This window comes from Ovis canadensis, chromosome 6 (genome assembly GCF_042477335.2).
Source record: "Ovis canadensis isolate MfBH-ARS-UI-01 breed Bighorn chromosome 6, ARS-UI_OviCan_v2, whole genome shotgun sequence".
NCBI classification, from domain to species: Eukaryota; Metazoa; Chordata; class Mammalia; order Artiodactyla; family Bovidae; genus Ovis; species Ovis canadensis.
In genome coordinates, this window is record NC_091250.1 from 74,983,148 (window position 1) to 74,998,779 (window position 15,632).

Below are 15,632 nucleotides of genomic sequence, written 5' to 3' on the forward strand. Positions count from 1 at the left end.
AACTTTAAAACATCTTGCAATCTCAGGATACTCTCCAGTTAAATATATTCCAAAAACCTGAAAGGTGATTAGCAAGAAATGTTCGATCTTTTGAATTTGTTATTCCTCCACTCATTATTGCATAATTGACCATTCTATCAAGACTAGAATATGTGACCAAATCTGGTGGGCATGTACTGTAGAGATGTAGGTATAGTCCTTTGTACAACTGCACAAGAATGGGCAGGCCTGAATTTTGAAAGGCCAGGACAGAGCTCTGACCTTCCTAAACAATGATGCATTAAAAACAAGCACATTTAAATGCACAGACATGGCAGGCAGCCTATAAAAAATTTCTGACCGGGTGGTACAAGTTAATGCAGCCATAGTCTCCAATATGTAATATCTGGTATGTGCACATTTCAATATGTCTGATCCTTTTCTTTCTGTAGTACAAATGAAATTCTTTGAAAAAGTGAAAATGACAGGTGGCACATAGTTTTTAATCACAAAGTCAACTTGAAATGGCATAAACAATATTTCTCATTTGTGTGTTCACAACAAGAAAGAGAATAAAATGTGCCAACGGGGCATCAGCATTGCCAGGGGAGAGGGAAGAAGTTGGAAGAGGGGTAGCTGCTGGATTAAGGGAGAAGAACAGAGGTCTCTGCCCCATTTCCAATGACTAAATCAGCCAACTCCAAAACCCAGTTCCTATTTGGTCAGATATAATTATTAATGAAACTAGTTTGAACAGGAGTTTCTCTTACTTGCAGCTGAATGTATGTATTTATTTTTGTCATACCTCACAGCTTGCAGGATCTTAGTTCCCCGACCAGGGACCTAACCCATGGTTCCCTGCGTTGGCAGTTCAGTTCAGTTCAGTTCATTTCAGTTCAGTCACCCAGTCGTGTCTGACTGTGACCCCATGAACCGCAGCATGCCAGGCCTCCGGATTCTGAACCACTGGACCATTAGGGAAGTCCTGAGATTTTTATATATCCTTTTGTATTGATTTGAATTTTTTAAAATCATGTCCATGTATTATTTTCAATTTTAAGTACTAGTTAATAATCTCAAAAGTACTAGCTAATAAATCTTTTTTTTTTCCATACCATACAGCTTGTGGGGTCTCACATCCCCAACCAGGGGTTGAACCAGGGCCACTGCAGTGAAAGCCCAAAATCCTAAATATGGGCCACCAGTGATCTCCCCTAAAAATAGAAACGTATCAATTTTTAAAAAAACACAAGGTCTTTAATTGTCTTAATAGAGAAAACAATGGTAACCATCTTCTTGCAACTTTTCACATAAAGGCTCAAATTGCTATAAATTACCCTACCAAGTCACTTCTTCCCCATTACAGCCAGGTTATATGGCTCTTTGTCTTTTGTATTTTCATCCACTTGCCAGTTCTCCCACCTTCTAATCAGTAACCATGTTTTACACATTTAGTTATCAATTCTAGGCACTGAAGCATCCTGCAACTTAAAACTGGTGCCTTATTCAACTGCTTTAGCAAGACACCTTTGCGTTATAATCCCTTTACTAGACTTTAAGATTGTTAGCAGAATATAAGAATATTCTCAAGAGAAATGAAGAGCAGTTCGTTAATAAGCCCACTCCCATTTCAAAATCTAGGAGTAAGGGACCATCTATTGTCTCTGTTGTTTTGTTTCCTTCACTCTAGTCTGCCAACTTTTTCTTAAAGGGTCAGATAGCAATATATATGATATATATGAAACCATTTAAAATGTAATCATGTAAAAATGTAAAAGACATCTTAGCTCACAGGTTGCTGGCCGGGTTTGGCCCATGGGATTTTGTTTGCCAATACCTGGTCTGTTCTCTTCCTTTCTTGCATCATTTGAAAGAACAACATAATGCCCCTTTCTCAAAAAAGGAGTGATTTTCCTGTCTAATGTCATACTGTCACGAATTTGCACGAGACAAAAAATAACCCACACACTGGCTTATGAAGAATATTTTATTTATGTATTTGATATCTGTACAGATGTCTCTGTCCTCATCTTTATCTCTATTATTGAACTGCAAAATTCCTAAAGGATGAGATTTGTATCTGTTTAACTCAATTTGTATACTCTCGGCAGAGCACAAGCATCAAATGGACATATTTCAATAATGATAAACACAAGAGAAAATCAAATATAAGTCAACAAGAGACATAAGAAAAAAAGCAGATGAAAACACAAAATTCCTTATTTTAGGATTATGCTATACATTAACTTGTAAAATCTACTACTGTAAGTTTATGTATGAGATTATATTGATTTTATTACTTAAAATGGGAGAAACTGCAGTAAGTCACAGGAATAAAATACAAAGTAAAAGTAACAAATAGTTTGGGCTTTTAGACTAAAAAACAATGATCAGTGAGGAAAAACAAGGAATGATACAGACTTTCATTACACTACACTGATTTTTTCTTCATGTTTTTTAAAAAAAGATTACCTTTTAGTCTTATTTGAATTGATTGGAAATGGGCAGTGGACTAAAGAAACCATCGATACAGCCCATTAAAACAAAAGGAGCAAAAGAACAATAACCAAACCAGACCTGTAGGGTTACTTCTAACGTGGAAGCATAGGCGGAAAAAAAGCACAAAGGCCACATTCTGTCCATGGCACCCTCCTCAGTTCAGGGAGACAAGAAATGGCATGGAACACACCTCACCCAATTAATCCAGAAAACTTTAAATCTCCATGACACTATTGGAAAGGTTAACAGGTTTAGCCCAGTATTTAGCACAGCCATTTCATGGCAGAAAATACATGGGGTGGTGGTTTAATCACTAAGTTGTGTCTGACTCTGTTGCAATCCCATGGACTGTAGCCAGCCAAGCTCCTATGTCCATAGAACTTCCCATGCAAGAGTACTGGAGTGAGTAGTCACTTCCTACTCCAGCAGTGAAAATACATACTTAATGACAAGTAGATAAACCACTGATCAGAAAAACTGAGGAGTGTCACTCCCATTACCATTCGATACTGAAGTGCTGCCTAAAGATATTTTATAAAGTAAAAAGTGTTTGAAGTTTAATTTTACAAAAATCGACACCATTAAAAGCAACATGATTATTTGCTACTCATCCAATCACTGAGGTAACAATATTATAAAAATATGTAAAAAAATTCTAGTTTCATAATTACCAGATATGCTAATTCCCATATAGCTAGTATAAATTTGATTATTAAAAAAATAGTTTTGTTTCCTTAAAAGCACTTGGTTCATTTATCATTTAATATCAGATAGATATTTGCTATCTTGAAGTACCAAAAAAGTTCCATATTAAATGGCAGTGTCTATACTCTGGGTTTCTTGTTGGGCATATCCTGAAGACTAAACTTTGGAATTTCACCAGAAGGAGCATATGGAATTCTCTTTGAAGACACCTTCTTGCCAATTGTTTCAATCTAGAGGAGAAAAGAAAATTGTTAACAATACCTAAACGTAACATTTTGCCATACAGTGTAATAAGGGCTAAAACCTAGATGATTTTTTTTTCTTTTTAAAGGCAGAAGAAGTTTCTCAGGTTGTGTGGGTTGCTGTGAAAGACCTTTGGTTCCTTCCATATTTTTTGTTTCTAGAGTCAGTCTACATTCCCCTTTTCATATTCATATCTAGACATGCTCACTCCTCTCGTTCTTAACACCAGACTCTCTCAAACAGAATAGGAGATTACATGCCACTGTGGCTTTAAAAGCAGATGTGAAAGCAATAAACAGCCCAGATTCCCATTCATTCACATTCTTCCAAACTATTCTAATGTCTTATTTCCCTTATTCTAAAAAACTTGCATAAGTTATAACAGCATAGTTTTTAGAAGTTCAGGCTTCAGAGTCTTCAAGGCTCCAGTTGGAATCCTGACTGATAATTGCTGATACCTAAACTCTCTAAGGTCTTTCTTCCTTGTTCGTAAATGGTGTTACCCACCTACTTCGAAGGACTGTGGTAAGGATTCAATTAGATAAAATGCTCAGGACAATGTCTGGCATATTAAGCCAACCTTCAATAAACAAATAGTAGTCAATTTTCATTTTGCATATTACATTTAAAACTTTTCCCTCTCTTTCCAAAATTATCAATATTATCTTTACAGATACTGTTTCTTTAATAATAGTTTATCTCCTCTCTGCAGCAGAGAGAAATATACTAATTTTCAGAAATGTATTTTTAATTAAAAAGGACATTTTAAATTAAAAATTAATACTTAATGCTGACTCATACCACAAAGGGCTTCTGCTTATTTATTTGGCCAGGTCTTAGTGGCAGCACGCAAGATCGATCTTCATTGCTACATACAGGACCTTTGACTGTGGCATGTGAACTCTTTGTTGAGGCATGTGGGATCTAGTTCCCTGATCAGGAATTGAAAAGAGGCCACCTGCATTGGGAGTGTTGAGTCTTAGTCACTGGACCACCAAGGAGGTCCCTCTGCTTTGTATTAATCAGTTGTCTTGTTTAATGGCTTATAAATTCTCTTTATTTAGAAATTCCAGTCTAATAGTTTTTTTAACCCTTACTAGGAATAATTATAAGAGCTCAAACTCATTAAAAAAAAAAATATATATATATATATATATATATGTTTCTGCATTTCTCCTCTAGATGAGTAAAACAGCAATGAGAGAAAATGTTTCTGTGCCTGCAAATAATGTTTAAAAAATAACACTGCTAAGTTAAGTCATGATTGGGAAAAACAGTCCCATTACTCACTAAGGAGGGGTTGGATAGAAGAGTCCCCAGGGTCTTTGATGGAATGTGAACTGACAAGGATGTCATCTGATTTGTGATGCAAGTTAATCTCTCATGGATGAGGAGTGGGCACTGAATCATAAGTAAGAAGGATCTTCAACAAGTCAGTGACAGGTTAAGAGAAACAGATCAGATATTTTGAACAGGGAACGAGGCCTTATCAGTACCTCTCCCAGACAGCTGGTGCTAAGCAGACGCACACAGCCAACTCGAAACACTGCCCCACACTCTGCTCTGCTACGGGACTCTGCTGACAACAATCTCTTGGCAGACTGCTTTATCCTCCCAACCTCCCCCTTGGGGCCCAGACTCCATGTCTGCTGAGGAAATGGAAAGGGGCTCTTTCTTATTAATACCTTTGAGGCCCCTGGTAGAACTGAAGTGGACGCAACACAAAATGTATTGTGCAGCTTTCTGTCTGCTCTCCAAACGTTCCATAACTGACTGACAAGCTTTGCATTAAAAGAGGGCCAGCACCCCTGCAGCTCCCATACTTTTCATTTAGACCTCTCACAGCACCAGCATAGTGCTAAGCACTCAGAGACAGAGGATCCTAAACCAACACGCGACAACTATAGTACTAACACCTTTCTATAGGAATAAATGACCTGGCCTCTGAGGGGTCAGTGTGGCACACACAGTGTAACAGAGTAGCTTTGGAGGCGCTAGGAAAAAAAAAAAATTAATGCCTACACTTTCTTACCTGATGTTTATACGAGGTAGGGTGAGGCACATCTTGGCCCTATAAACTTTGTAAGAGAGACCAAACTGAATGCCCTTTAGGTTATGAATTTGAGGAGGGAGTACAGTATTTCACAAACACCACAGAAACTTCCCAGAGAACTGACTGACGTTTTCCCAGAGTTATATGTTATTGCTAAATGAGAAAATATTAAAATCATAAAACTCACAGCCAGGGATTCCCCTGGTGGTCCAGTGGTTAAGGATTCACCTGTCAGTTCAGGGGACACCCATTATCCGGGAAGATCCCACACGCTGAGGAGCAGCTAAGCCTGTGTGCCACAACTATGGAGGCCATGTTCTGCAGTTACGGAAGCCCACGTGCTCCAGAGCCTGCGCTCTGCAGCAAGAGCAGCCACCAAAATGAGAAGCCCGCACAGCACGACGAAGGCCCAGTGCAGCCAAAAAATAAATGAAAAAGATGAAAACGAAGAAACTCAAAGCCCATTTCAAAAAGCAAATGACCCAACAAGTAAAACAAAACCAATTCAGGATGATGCTTACCTGGAAGCCAATGGTTTGTAGTTCATTGTGGAGCCCATCCAGGACACGTCGTCCATCAAAGATAAAGGCTGGTTTCAGCATTTTTTTATGAATGCGTTCATAATCCAGTTCCTATAAAGAAAGAACCAGAGAAATAATTAGAGCATATACAGGAACGCATACTCCACCCCAAATGCTACTAGAACACCTCTAAAATTTTCCTTAATCTCACTTCTGTCACTTCACCTTAAACATGTCCCACTCAGTGCAAATCACAACAGCATGGGCACCATCACAGGCTTCATAGGGATCTTTGGAAATGGTCACGAGCCGGGCCACTGTAACAACCCAACAAAAAACTGCAGTAAGAAAGGAGTGATTTGAGATTATGCATTTTAACACTAGGACTGCAGGAGGAATTGAGAGTCTGACAGAAGTGGGATGGTCTGGTTGAAATATGAGTGGGGGTAACAGTGAGGGGCCTGGAGTAGTCCCCAGTCTTGTCCCAGAAGCATCTCCTTATAATCTCTGGGGCTTTTTAAAAGAATATCTGGGAAACATTGTTAGAGTAATCTACTTCATTACTTGATTACTAATTAGTAATTACATTACTAATCCACTGGATTACTTCAAATCAAAGTTGATGAAGCAATGTCTGAGAGTTTAATTTTAGAGAAGTGAGGTTGAAAAGAGGGGCCTAGCAATGATAACAATGACAAAAACTGAACAACCAAAGGTTTCCAGAGAATAAATAAGTTTGGGAGCCCAAACTCAAAATGACACGTGGGAGACAAAGCCTGACTCACCTTGGTCATCCTTTGAAACTCCTGGATGAGAAAGATCCACAACTATTTGCTCCCTTGGTACTTTTGGATCATATATATGGAGGTGTGCGCCTTCATCCATCAGATATTTGCTAATATATATACTAGATGACTCTCTGAAGGAAAAAAACAAAACCCAGCTTTGCTATGCTTCTGAATGGCATATATTTTAATACCTATGGAATTTAATATACAGGTGAGATTCTATTTCTTGTGAGGATACGAACGTCCATTTTTAAACTCTTTATACTATACACATACATGTATTTCACATATACAGTTACCATCAAAAAATCAGGATGAGGATTTAAGATTCTCAAAAAGGAAAGAATTAATACCTTGTATCACCGGTGTCCTTTTTGAAAGCAAACCCCAAAATAGCTATCTTCTTATCTGTCACTGTATTAAACAGACTGTCTATGATCCGAGAAGCAAACCTCCTTCTCTGGTAGTCATTCATGTCTATAACCTGAAAGGACGTACACAATTATGCAAGGATCAGTTAAAAGTGGTACAGCCTGTGTATACACTGCGTATACCTTTGCGGTTAGTACTCTTGTATGAATACAAACCTTATGAATTAACAGGAGGCAAAAGTTTCCAACCTCTTTAGTATCCACAGATTAGAAAAAAACAAAGAATTTTACCCACTCCCTTCCTTTCCCACTCCTCCCCACCCTGAAAAGTTTAAGTTTCATTTGGTTTTAACTTTACAAGCATCAGACTGGGATGAATGTTAAGGTGAGGAGCACAGGTAAATTCCAACCCCATTTGAGGTCTGCCATGAGGCCAGCCTATAAAGGCACATAGAAAATAGTGTTCTCCTTAGCCAACTTCTCCAAACCCTAAGGAAGCAACTAAACTCCAAAGTACTCGCTCATATGCTTAACCAGACCCCTCATCAAAACTGAGTGTGAGTAGAACGAAGATAGAGAACAGTCAAACCACGTACAGAGCTACAGTTGCCTCCAGATGAACCATAACACCATGAACATTTGGAGAAATTTTTAACTAAATGTTACAAGTAAAAGTCTCTGATCATCTAATCTGTTACTCTCCTAAGAATTTATAAACAAACATCATATTTGTGACCAGTAAAGTCTCTGATCATCTAATCTGTTATTCTCCTAAGAATTTATAAACAAACATCATATTTGTGACCAGAGGAATTTAAGGAAAGACTTTTTTTTTAAGGCTGTAAGCTTCCAGAAGCCATCTCAGAGTCTGAAAGCTTGGGAAATGAGCTCAAAGCTTTAGAAAAATCAAGCCTTTATTTTTTTGCCACATAGCTGCAAGGCATTGTGGGATCTTAGTTCCCCAACCAGGGATCAAATCTGTGCTCCCTGCAGTGGAACCGTGGAATCTTAACCACTGGACTGCCATGGAACCTGGAAAATGAAGCCTTTATCTGCATTTTCCCCACAATGGACAGTAACATAAAGCCGTTACACTGGAGTGAGTGAAAGGAACTTAGAAGTGTATATTCCCCTAAAAATGCTCATTTCCTTACTTTCCTACTCACTGCTGAAATCTGAAAAATTATAAACCTGGGGAAAAAATATTTGGAAAAGATACATACACTGACTGGTATCTTGAGCAGATTACTTAACACTGTTAAGCCTCAGCTTCCCCATCTATAAATGCTGCTGCTGCTGCTAAGTCGCTTCAGTCGTGTCCGACTCTGTGAGACCCCATAGACGGCAGCCCACCAGGCTCCTCTGTCCCTGGGATTCTCCAGGCAAGAACACTGGAGTGGGTTGCCATTTCCTTCTGGGATAATATTAATGATGAGAACTAAGATACTACATACAAAGTATGTAGTATTTAAAGAGTGCCTGGCACAGAGTAAGCACTCAATAAATGTTAACTCTATTTCCAGTTTAAGTAGGGTCTCCAATTTTAGCTCTGTGAATGTCAAAGGGACAAAACAAATATCAACACATGCAAACCATTTGCAAGCATAACAATAGAGGTTCTTCTTTTACTTCTCTCTTATGCCTTTCAGGATGAAGAACTACAATTAAAAGCTCTTGCTTTATACAGGGAGCAAATTTTGTTATTAAAATTAAAAGGAATACTTGTTTATCATAAACTTTCATCATAGCTGATTACCAAAACAGACAAATTATAAACACAGCTCAATAAATAAACCTAAAATGAACAAATTGAATATAATAATAATTGAGTTCCTAGAAAAAATTAATCCTCTCAAAAACATTTGACAGAAAAAGATGACATGTTTTAATCGGAAGTTAATCATAACCTGTTGACTATAAATACCTGCTGCCAATAACGAGCTACTTCAGGCAAATTTAGAGCCTCACAGAGATAAACCAAATTCAGAACATCCTTTTGAAAGCAACTCCCACCAAAACCTGAAGAAAGAAAAAAAAAATGACAATATTTTCATTTGGAACCACACAACTAAATCATGTTACAAATTTCTGTGTCATACTAATCAGAAGGCCTATGCTAGGATTTTTAATAATAAAATTTGAATGGGGGAAAATTAATGAGTTTATAAATTATGTGAAATTTGCAAGAAACTAATCAACTATAAATAATTTCCTAATAGTTATAAATAATTTTAAATAATTACAAATAATTTAAAATAATTTTCTAACTTAAGTTTTATTGTGGCTACATTTCTATTTTTTCTGTCATTAGCTGGTATAACTGCTCCACATCTCTCACTCTAACACAGAGCTGGCAAACTTTAACATTCCCAGTGAAAAATATTTTAGACTTTGTAGGTCATGTAGTCTCTGGCACAACTATTCAATTCTGCCTTTGTTGCTCAAAAGCAGTCACAGACAATATGTAATCAAATGGGCATAGCTATTTTCCAATAAAACTTTATTTACAAAAAAAAGCTGTGGGCCAGATTTGGCCTAAGGACTATAGTTCACCCACCGCTGTTTGAGTGCAATGCAGTATACAGTGAGGGTTGGCATGAGCTTTGAAGTCAGACACACCTAGCCACTCACTAGTTGTATGACTGAACAACTTATGAAAATTCCCCCAATCCTTAATCAGCAACACTTTTATATAACAGGTTATAAATTAAGATATATAAACACCTGTTTCAGAACTTGTTGCATAATATGCCTTCAGGAAACAGTAGCTATTTTTATTAAATGGTCACTAGAAGTAAATATCAGAAAGACAGAAAAGGCCAGGAAATCAGTACTGAAAAATGGCATAAAGCCCCAGAAACATAGGAAGTGCTGCCTATGGCCCAATCTGTAAAAGACTCTTTTTACCTTTACATCAACTTTATTAATTTAAATCCAAAAGTATATACAGTTCTCATTAAACTCAGTAGTTATATCCTATAAATTCACCACAAAGACTGAATTAGCAAATACTGAAGTGCTGCTTGTAGGTAAAATACAGCATTAGGTTCCTGGGAGCTTCTGGTAATGTTTTCGTCAACTGATCAACATAATCTTGTTTTATGTGCGCTTATATTTAGAGACACCTTATTTAAAAATATTGTTGACCTTCATTAACAATGAACTCAAAGCCAATGGCACTGAAGTGAAGCTTATCAAACCGCATGTATTTTCTCTGTAAGGCACATCATAATTTGCTGACACTTTAGAACACCAGAAAAAATTTCAGCAATATTCTTGAGAGCCATTTTAAACAGTGAAATCACAGAGGGGAAAAAGCGCCAAAATGCAAAAAATATGGTACTAAACAGACCACAAAAACAGCAGACATTTGCAGTATGTGAGCTAAAACAAGCAGGTTAAGAGTACTGCCTTATTCAGCTTCAACTGGGAATGTATGTGTTGGGTGACTCAAATTTTATGCTGCTCTGTTCATATCTGCAAATGACCAGATGAGGACTGATGTTGGGTTACAAATACATTTTAGCAAGGAGGTTAAATAATTCACAAATATGGAATCCACAAGTAATGAAGATATTTCACTAAGGTCACATCTGCCACCTCATGCGAAGAGTTGACTCATTGGAAAAGACCCTGATGCTGGGAGGGATTGGGGGCAGGAGGAGAAGGGGACGACAGAGGATGAGATGGCTGGATGGCATCACTGACTCGATGGACGTGAGTCTGAGTGAACTCTGGGAGTTGGTGATGGACAGGGAGGCCTGGTGTGCTGCGATTCATGGGATCGCAAAGAGTCGGACACGACTGAGCGACTGAACTGAACTGACTGATCAGTAGGAAAAGCAAATGATAAGGAATTTTTTCCTATTGCTTCAGTAAGGTGTTACATGATTTCTGATGTGATCTCCTAAACTTATTCTACCTAAATGTTCTAACAAAATATTAATATATTTCTTCTGAAACACTGAACCACGTTTATATACTAATCAGTCACTAATTATTAAACAATATATGTAACTATTGTCTCACTTAGAAAGTCCCTGATAAGCTGAAGGCTACATGTATAATGAAATCATCATTTTAAGGGTGTCAAGCAAAGGCTTCCTTAAAGTTAGAGGTCTAACTTTTTCTAGATGCATAGAAAACTTTCAGCTCACCAACACTGGCTTTCAGAAATTTACTTCCAATTCTCTGGTCCATTCCGATGGCTGTGGCCACCTCTTCTACATCAGCTCCTGTTGCTTCACAGAGGGCACTTATAGAGTTAATGCTGCTGATTCTCTGGGCCAGAAAAGCATTTGCTGTCTTTAAAAAAAAAAGGAAGAATACAATGAACTAAAATAAACATTTTATATAATTTGCATTATATTTCAAGTTGATGCAAATTACTGAAGGAGATATGAAAGTTTCTGATGGGTTCAATCTAAAGAGGCAATGGGTGGGTTGGTTCAGAAAAATGTTTTAAATTAGAGAAGAAAGGTGATTCAGTTCAGTTCAGTTCAGGTCAGTCGCTCAGTCGTGTCCAACTCTTTGCGACCCCATGAATCACAGCATGCCAGGCCTCAAAAGGGACTTCTCTGGTAGTCTAGCGGCTAAGACTCTTTGCTCCCAATGCAGGGGGCCTGGGTTCAATCCCTGGTCAGGGAACTAGATCCCACATGACACAGCTAAGATCCCACATGCTGCAACTGAGACCCAATTCGGCCAAATAAATAAATATTAAAAAAATAAATAAATAAAGGTGAAGATTTAAAAAAGAGAAAGTAAAAGGAAGGAAATGAGTGATTTTTAAAATTAGTATTTTAGTACACTCTATTTTCTTTTACATATTCTAAAATATTTCAAACCCAAATACTTGATCCCCTTACGAAATTATTTCATAATATACAAGAATATTATCTTCATAAGCATATCTTTTATTAAAAAAGTACCTAGGTAGCTTATCAGCATTAAGAGAAATAAATCCTTGGCTTAAATTTAATAGAGAGTTGAGTGCTACATACTAACCAGTTTGGAAAGTTCTGAAGACCAAGTATTAGTGGTGAGGATCTTTTCTCTGGGAACCCAGTGCTCATACACAGCACACAGTGCTTGTACAGCTCTCTGGCCTTCTGGGGTTTCATCCCCTCCAATCAGTACTCTGTCTGGGTTCTTCAGGTCCTTAATGGCTGTTCCTTCTGCCAAGAACTCAGGGTTGGACAGCACCTAAAATCCCAATGCAAAGGAAAATTTTAAGCTAGAATTAATTATGGACAACTCAAAGCACTGATATTTACATAAGAAGGCCAGATTCTAATGCTTCCTTTTTCATACCTGTAAATTCAAGTTGGGTTTTGTGTTTGCATCAAATATTCGACGAATACTTTCTGCTGCCCGCACTGGGACTGTGCTTTTCTCAGTCACAATTTTGTACCCGTGTGAGTTTTGCACAATGCGTCTAGCACAAGCTTCAATATACTTCAGATCTGCTGCACGGCCTTTTCCCATTCCATAGGTTTTGGTTGGTGTGTTCACCTGATGAAAGTATACGGAATTAAGAACAAAGTATCTGTGAAATGTTCACTTATATCAAGATACACCCTGGACCATCAACTGACTAGTCAAGTGGAAAGTTAACAGCATCAGTAGGCTTGGTTTCACCCTCTATTAATTCCATGGAAATAATACATTTTATAAATATAATACCTTAGGGAACAGCTTGAAGTACCTGGAGAACTCACTCATTACATTTCTACGTTTCTATTGAGAAGCTACTATATATGTGTCAGAGTCAGGATAGCAGGATAGGCAGGGCCTAAGCTAAGACTAGGCTTCCCACATAGCTCATCTGGGCTTCCCTCATAGCTCAGTTGGTAAAGAATCCACCTGCAATGCAGGAGACCCCAGTTTGATTCCTGGGTCAGGAAGATCCACTACAGAAGGGACAGGCTACCCACTCCAGTATTCTTGGTCTTCTCTTGTGGCTCAGCTGGTAAAGAATCCTCTTGCAATATGGGAGACCTGGGTTCAATCCTTGGGTTGGGAAGATCCCCTGGAGAAGGGAAAGGATATCCACTCCAGTATTCTAGCCTGGAGAATTCCATGAACTGTATAGTCCATGGGGTCACAAAGAGTCGGACACCACTGAGTGACTTTCACTTTCACTTCACTAAGCTAAGACTGGAGATATAAAGATGAAGGAGACTCCAAAAGGAGTTCATGGACTGAAATGAAATGTAAGTTCTCTCTTACTTCTTCTCCTGATTATATGTATACATATTATCCTAGTCTTTAAAACTAAACTTAAAACTCCTTGTACTCTTCTTTTTTTATAGACCTATATCAATAAGTTTTTATAAATGTCTGCAGTGTCATTCACAAATACTTTCTTGGCTATTTAGAACTAGAAATTATCTAGCACCTCCAGGATACAGAATACTATGCAGACAAAGACTATCATATAGAAAGAAAAAGAAACCATGAGTTCAGAGTCCAGGCATTTAGTTTTGGCGTAGCTGTATCATGTAACCGTGGGGAAGTATGGCTGCCTTTGTCTCAATGACCTCATTGGAAAATGAGAATAACGCATTCTCTAAAATCTAACTCATGAGTTTTATAACATTCACATAAAAGTGAAAATACTCTGAGAAGTCCAAACTTCTATATAGGAATAATTTTTGAACCAGTATGTAGCACCAATTTTCTTCTCTTGACGAGCTTATGACTTAATGGGAGACCAAATAAAAGAATGAAACCAAAATAAATCAAAACATGAAGATTTAGATGAGGTGTGAGAAGCATGAGGAAATTTTGTTTATATGCATGGACCAACTTAGGAAAAGACTTAGGTATGGAAGTCAGGGTGTGGCGGCACACAGAAGGGCGAAGACGACTGATAAGACAATGTGAGCCATGCTGGAGATGTGGGATGATCAGATGGTTTCCCCAGGTAAAGGAGCTCTAAAGATAACAATTGAAAACTGATTCCATAGCATAAAACTATTCCTACCTGGAATTCGCCTAAAAATAATTTGGGTAATCTAGGATGGGAGAGAAGTATAAAAGAAGATTGGGGACTTTCCTGGTGGTCCAGTGGTCAAGACTCCATTCTTCCACTGCAGGGGGTGTGGGTTTGATCCTTGGTTGGGGGAACTAAGATCCCACATACCCCGAGGAGCAGCCAAAAAAGTCATAAATACAAAAAACACGAATGACCATGATGACTGTTGACAATGGAGAATGGTTACGTAGGGGTTCATTATATCGTTGGTTCCATCTTTTGCATAAGTTTGCTATTTTGCATAATGAAAAGTATACAACAAGCACAATTTGAAAAAAAAACTGATGCAGAGAAAAATGGAAGCTAGGTAGGAGTCATACCACAAAAATAACTCTAACAGGCACACAAAGCAATAGCTTGGAAAGATTCAAGGGAGTCAAGGGAACTCAGGCAGTGTATAATCAGCTGTCTTTGCCAGAACACACTAAGGTAAACTCTATTGCCTTAAGAATAGATTCTTTAAAAAAAAATATTTCTTTTTCTTACAGAAAAGTCCCCTATTCCCATTCTAGGTTGTGGTTATCCAAATGTTGGGACTAAGGTAACTTCTTGATTTTCTCCAAGCATCTAGATACTCCCAAATAATTTCTCCTTTTCTACGCCTCTACCCTAACCTTCTACAAGCTTGAGCAAAGGATAGGTGAGTCACAAAACTGGCACCAGTTCCTCTGAAGTAATTTTTAAAAAGACTGAATTCATAGCACAGTTTCACCAAGGGTTTCATTACTACTTTCTCCTGGAGTTCCTATTTCTTCACAGTACTGCTTTTGCCTTGATACACATAATCAATTCAACATCATCTCTACTCTATGATGTTTTCTTTATCTCATGGAACCCTGTCCAAGCTCACATCACTGGCTTTCCCCTTACTCCATAAGGCTATAAAGGTCTTAAGTCATATAACACGCTAGCTCAGCTACCACCTGGTGATAACTATACCATCACACACAGAATATTTGAGTCACCAAAACAGCAAGAAAAAAAGCTACCTTGGTTCTCATATTGGATTACCAGAGTGTATTCCCAAGCACTGATTCTACTTTTTTAAATTACAAAGGTACAACAGTTAAGTTCTATTATGAACTGAAGTTATTTATGGACTAGCCTAACAACCTAATCAAGATATGCCAAGTTCTAAATAATTAATTTAAAATGACTTTTGGAATATAAATTCATCTAGATAGGAGATGGTTGTACAGTTGCAGCAAACTTTACCTGATTCTTTTTACCGTACCTACACTAAGCAGGGGAACCAAGAAACAACGAAATACATATACTATCACCCTATGTGCTCATGTGTGCTCACAAGTTATCAACACTTCCTAATTCTAGATCTCAGACTAGAACTTTCTCTGAACTTATTTATTCAATGATCTGAAATGATCAGATGTTCATAGAGTTTGGTGAATTGTTGGATAAAATTAGTAAGCATCA

The 15,632-nt window shown here is 37.8% G+C and overlaps 1 protein-coding gene across 1 annotated transcript in view; it reads right to left on the reverse strand.

Annotated features, from left to right (window-relative positions):
* Positions 1 to 1,952: 1,952 nt before the first annotated feature.
* The window catches only part of UGDH (UDP-glucose 6-dehydrogenase), a 35,292-nt gene continuing 21,612 nt past the window's right edge, over positions 1,953 to 15,632 (reverse strand). Inside the window, exons 4-12 of the mRNA XM_069593896.1 lie at positions 12,473 to 12,673; positions 12,167 to 12,364; positions 11,317 to 11,464; positions 9,084 to 9,178; positions 7,142 to 7,272; positions 6,786 to 6,919; positions 6,226 to 6,317; positions 6,001 to 6,111; positions 1,953 to 3,413 (exon numbers count right to left, since the gene is read on the reverse strand). Coding sequence (XP_069449997.1) covers positions 3,303 to 3,413; positions 6,001 to 6,111; positions 6,226 to 6,317; positions 6,786 to 6,919; positions 7,142 to 7,272; positions 9,084 to 9,178; positions 11,317 to 11,464; positions 12,167 to 12,364; positions 12,473 to 12,673 — 1,221 coding nt within the window. The 3' untranslated portion in view covers positions 1,953 to 3,302. The remainder of the gene's footprint in view (positions 3,414 to 6,000; positions 6,112 to 6,225; positions 6,318 to 6,785; positions 6,920 to 7,141; positions 7,273 to 9,083; positions 9,179 to 11,316; positions 11,465 to 12,166; positions 12,365 to 12,472; positions 12,674 to 15,632) is intronic.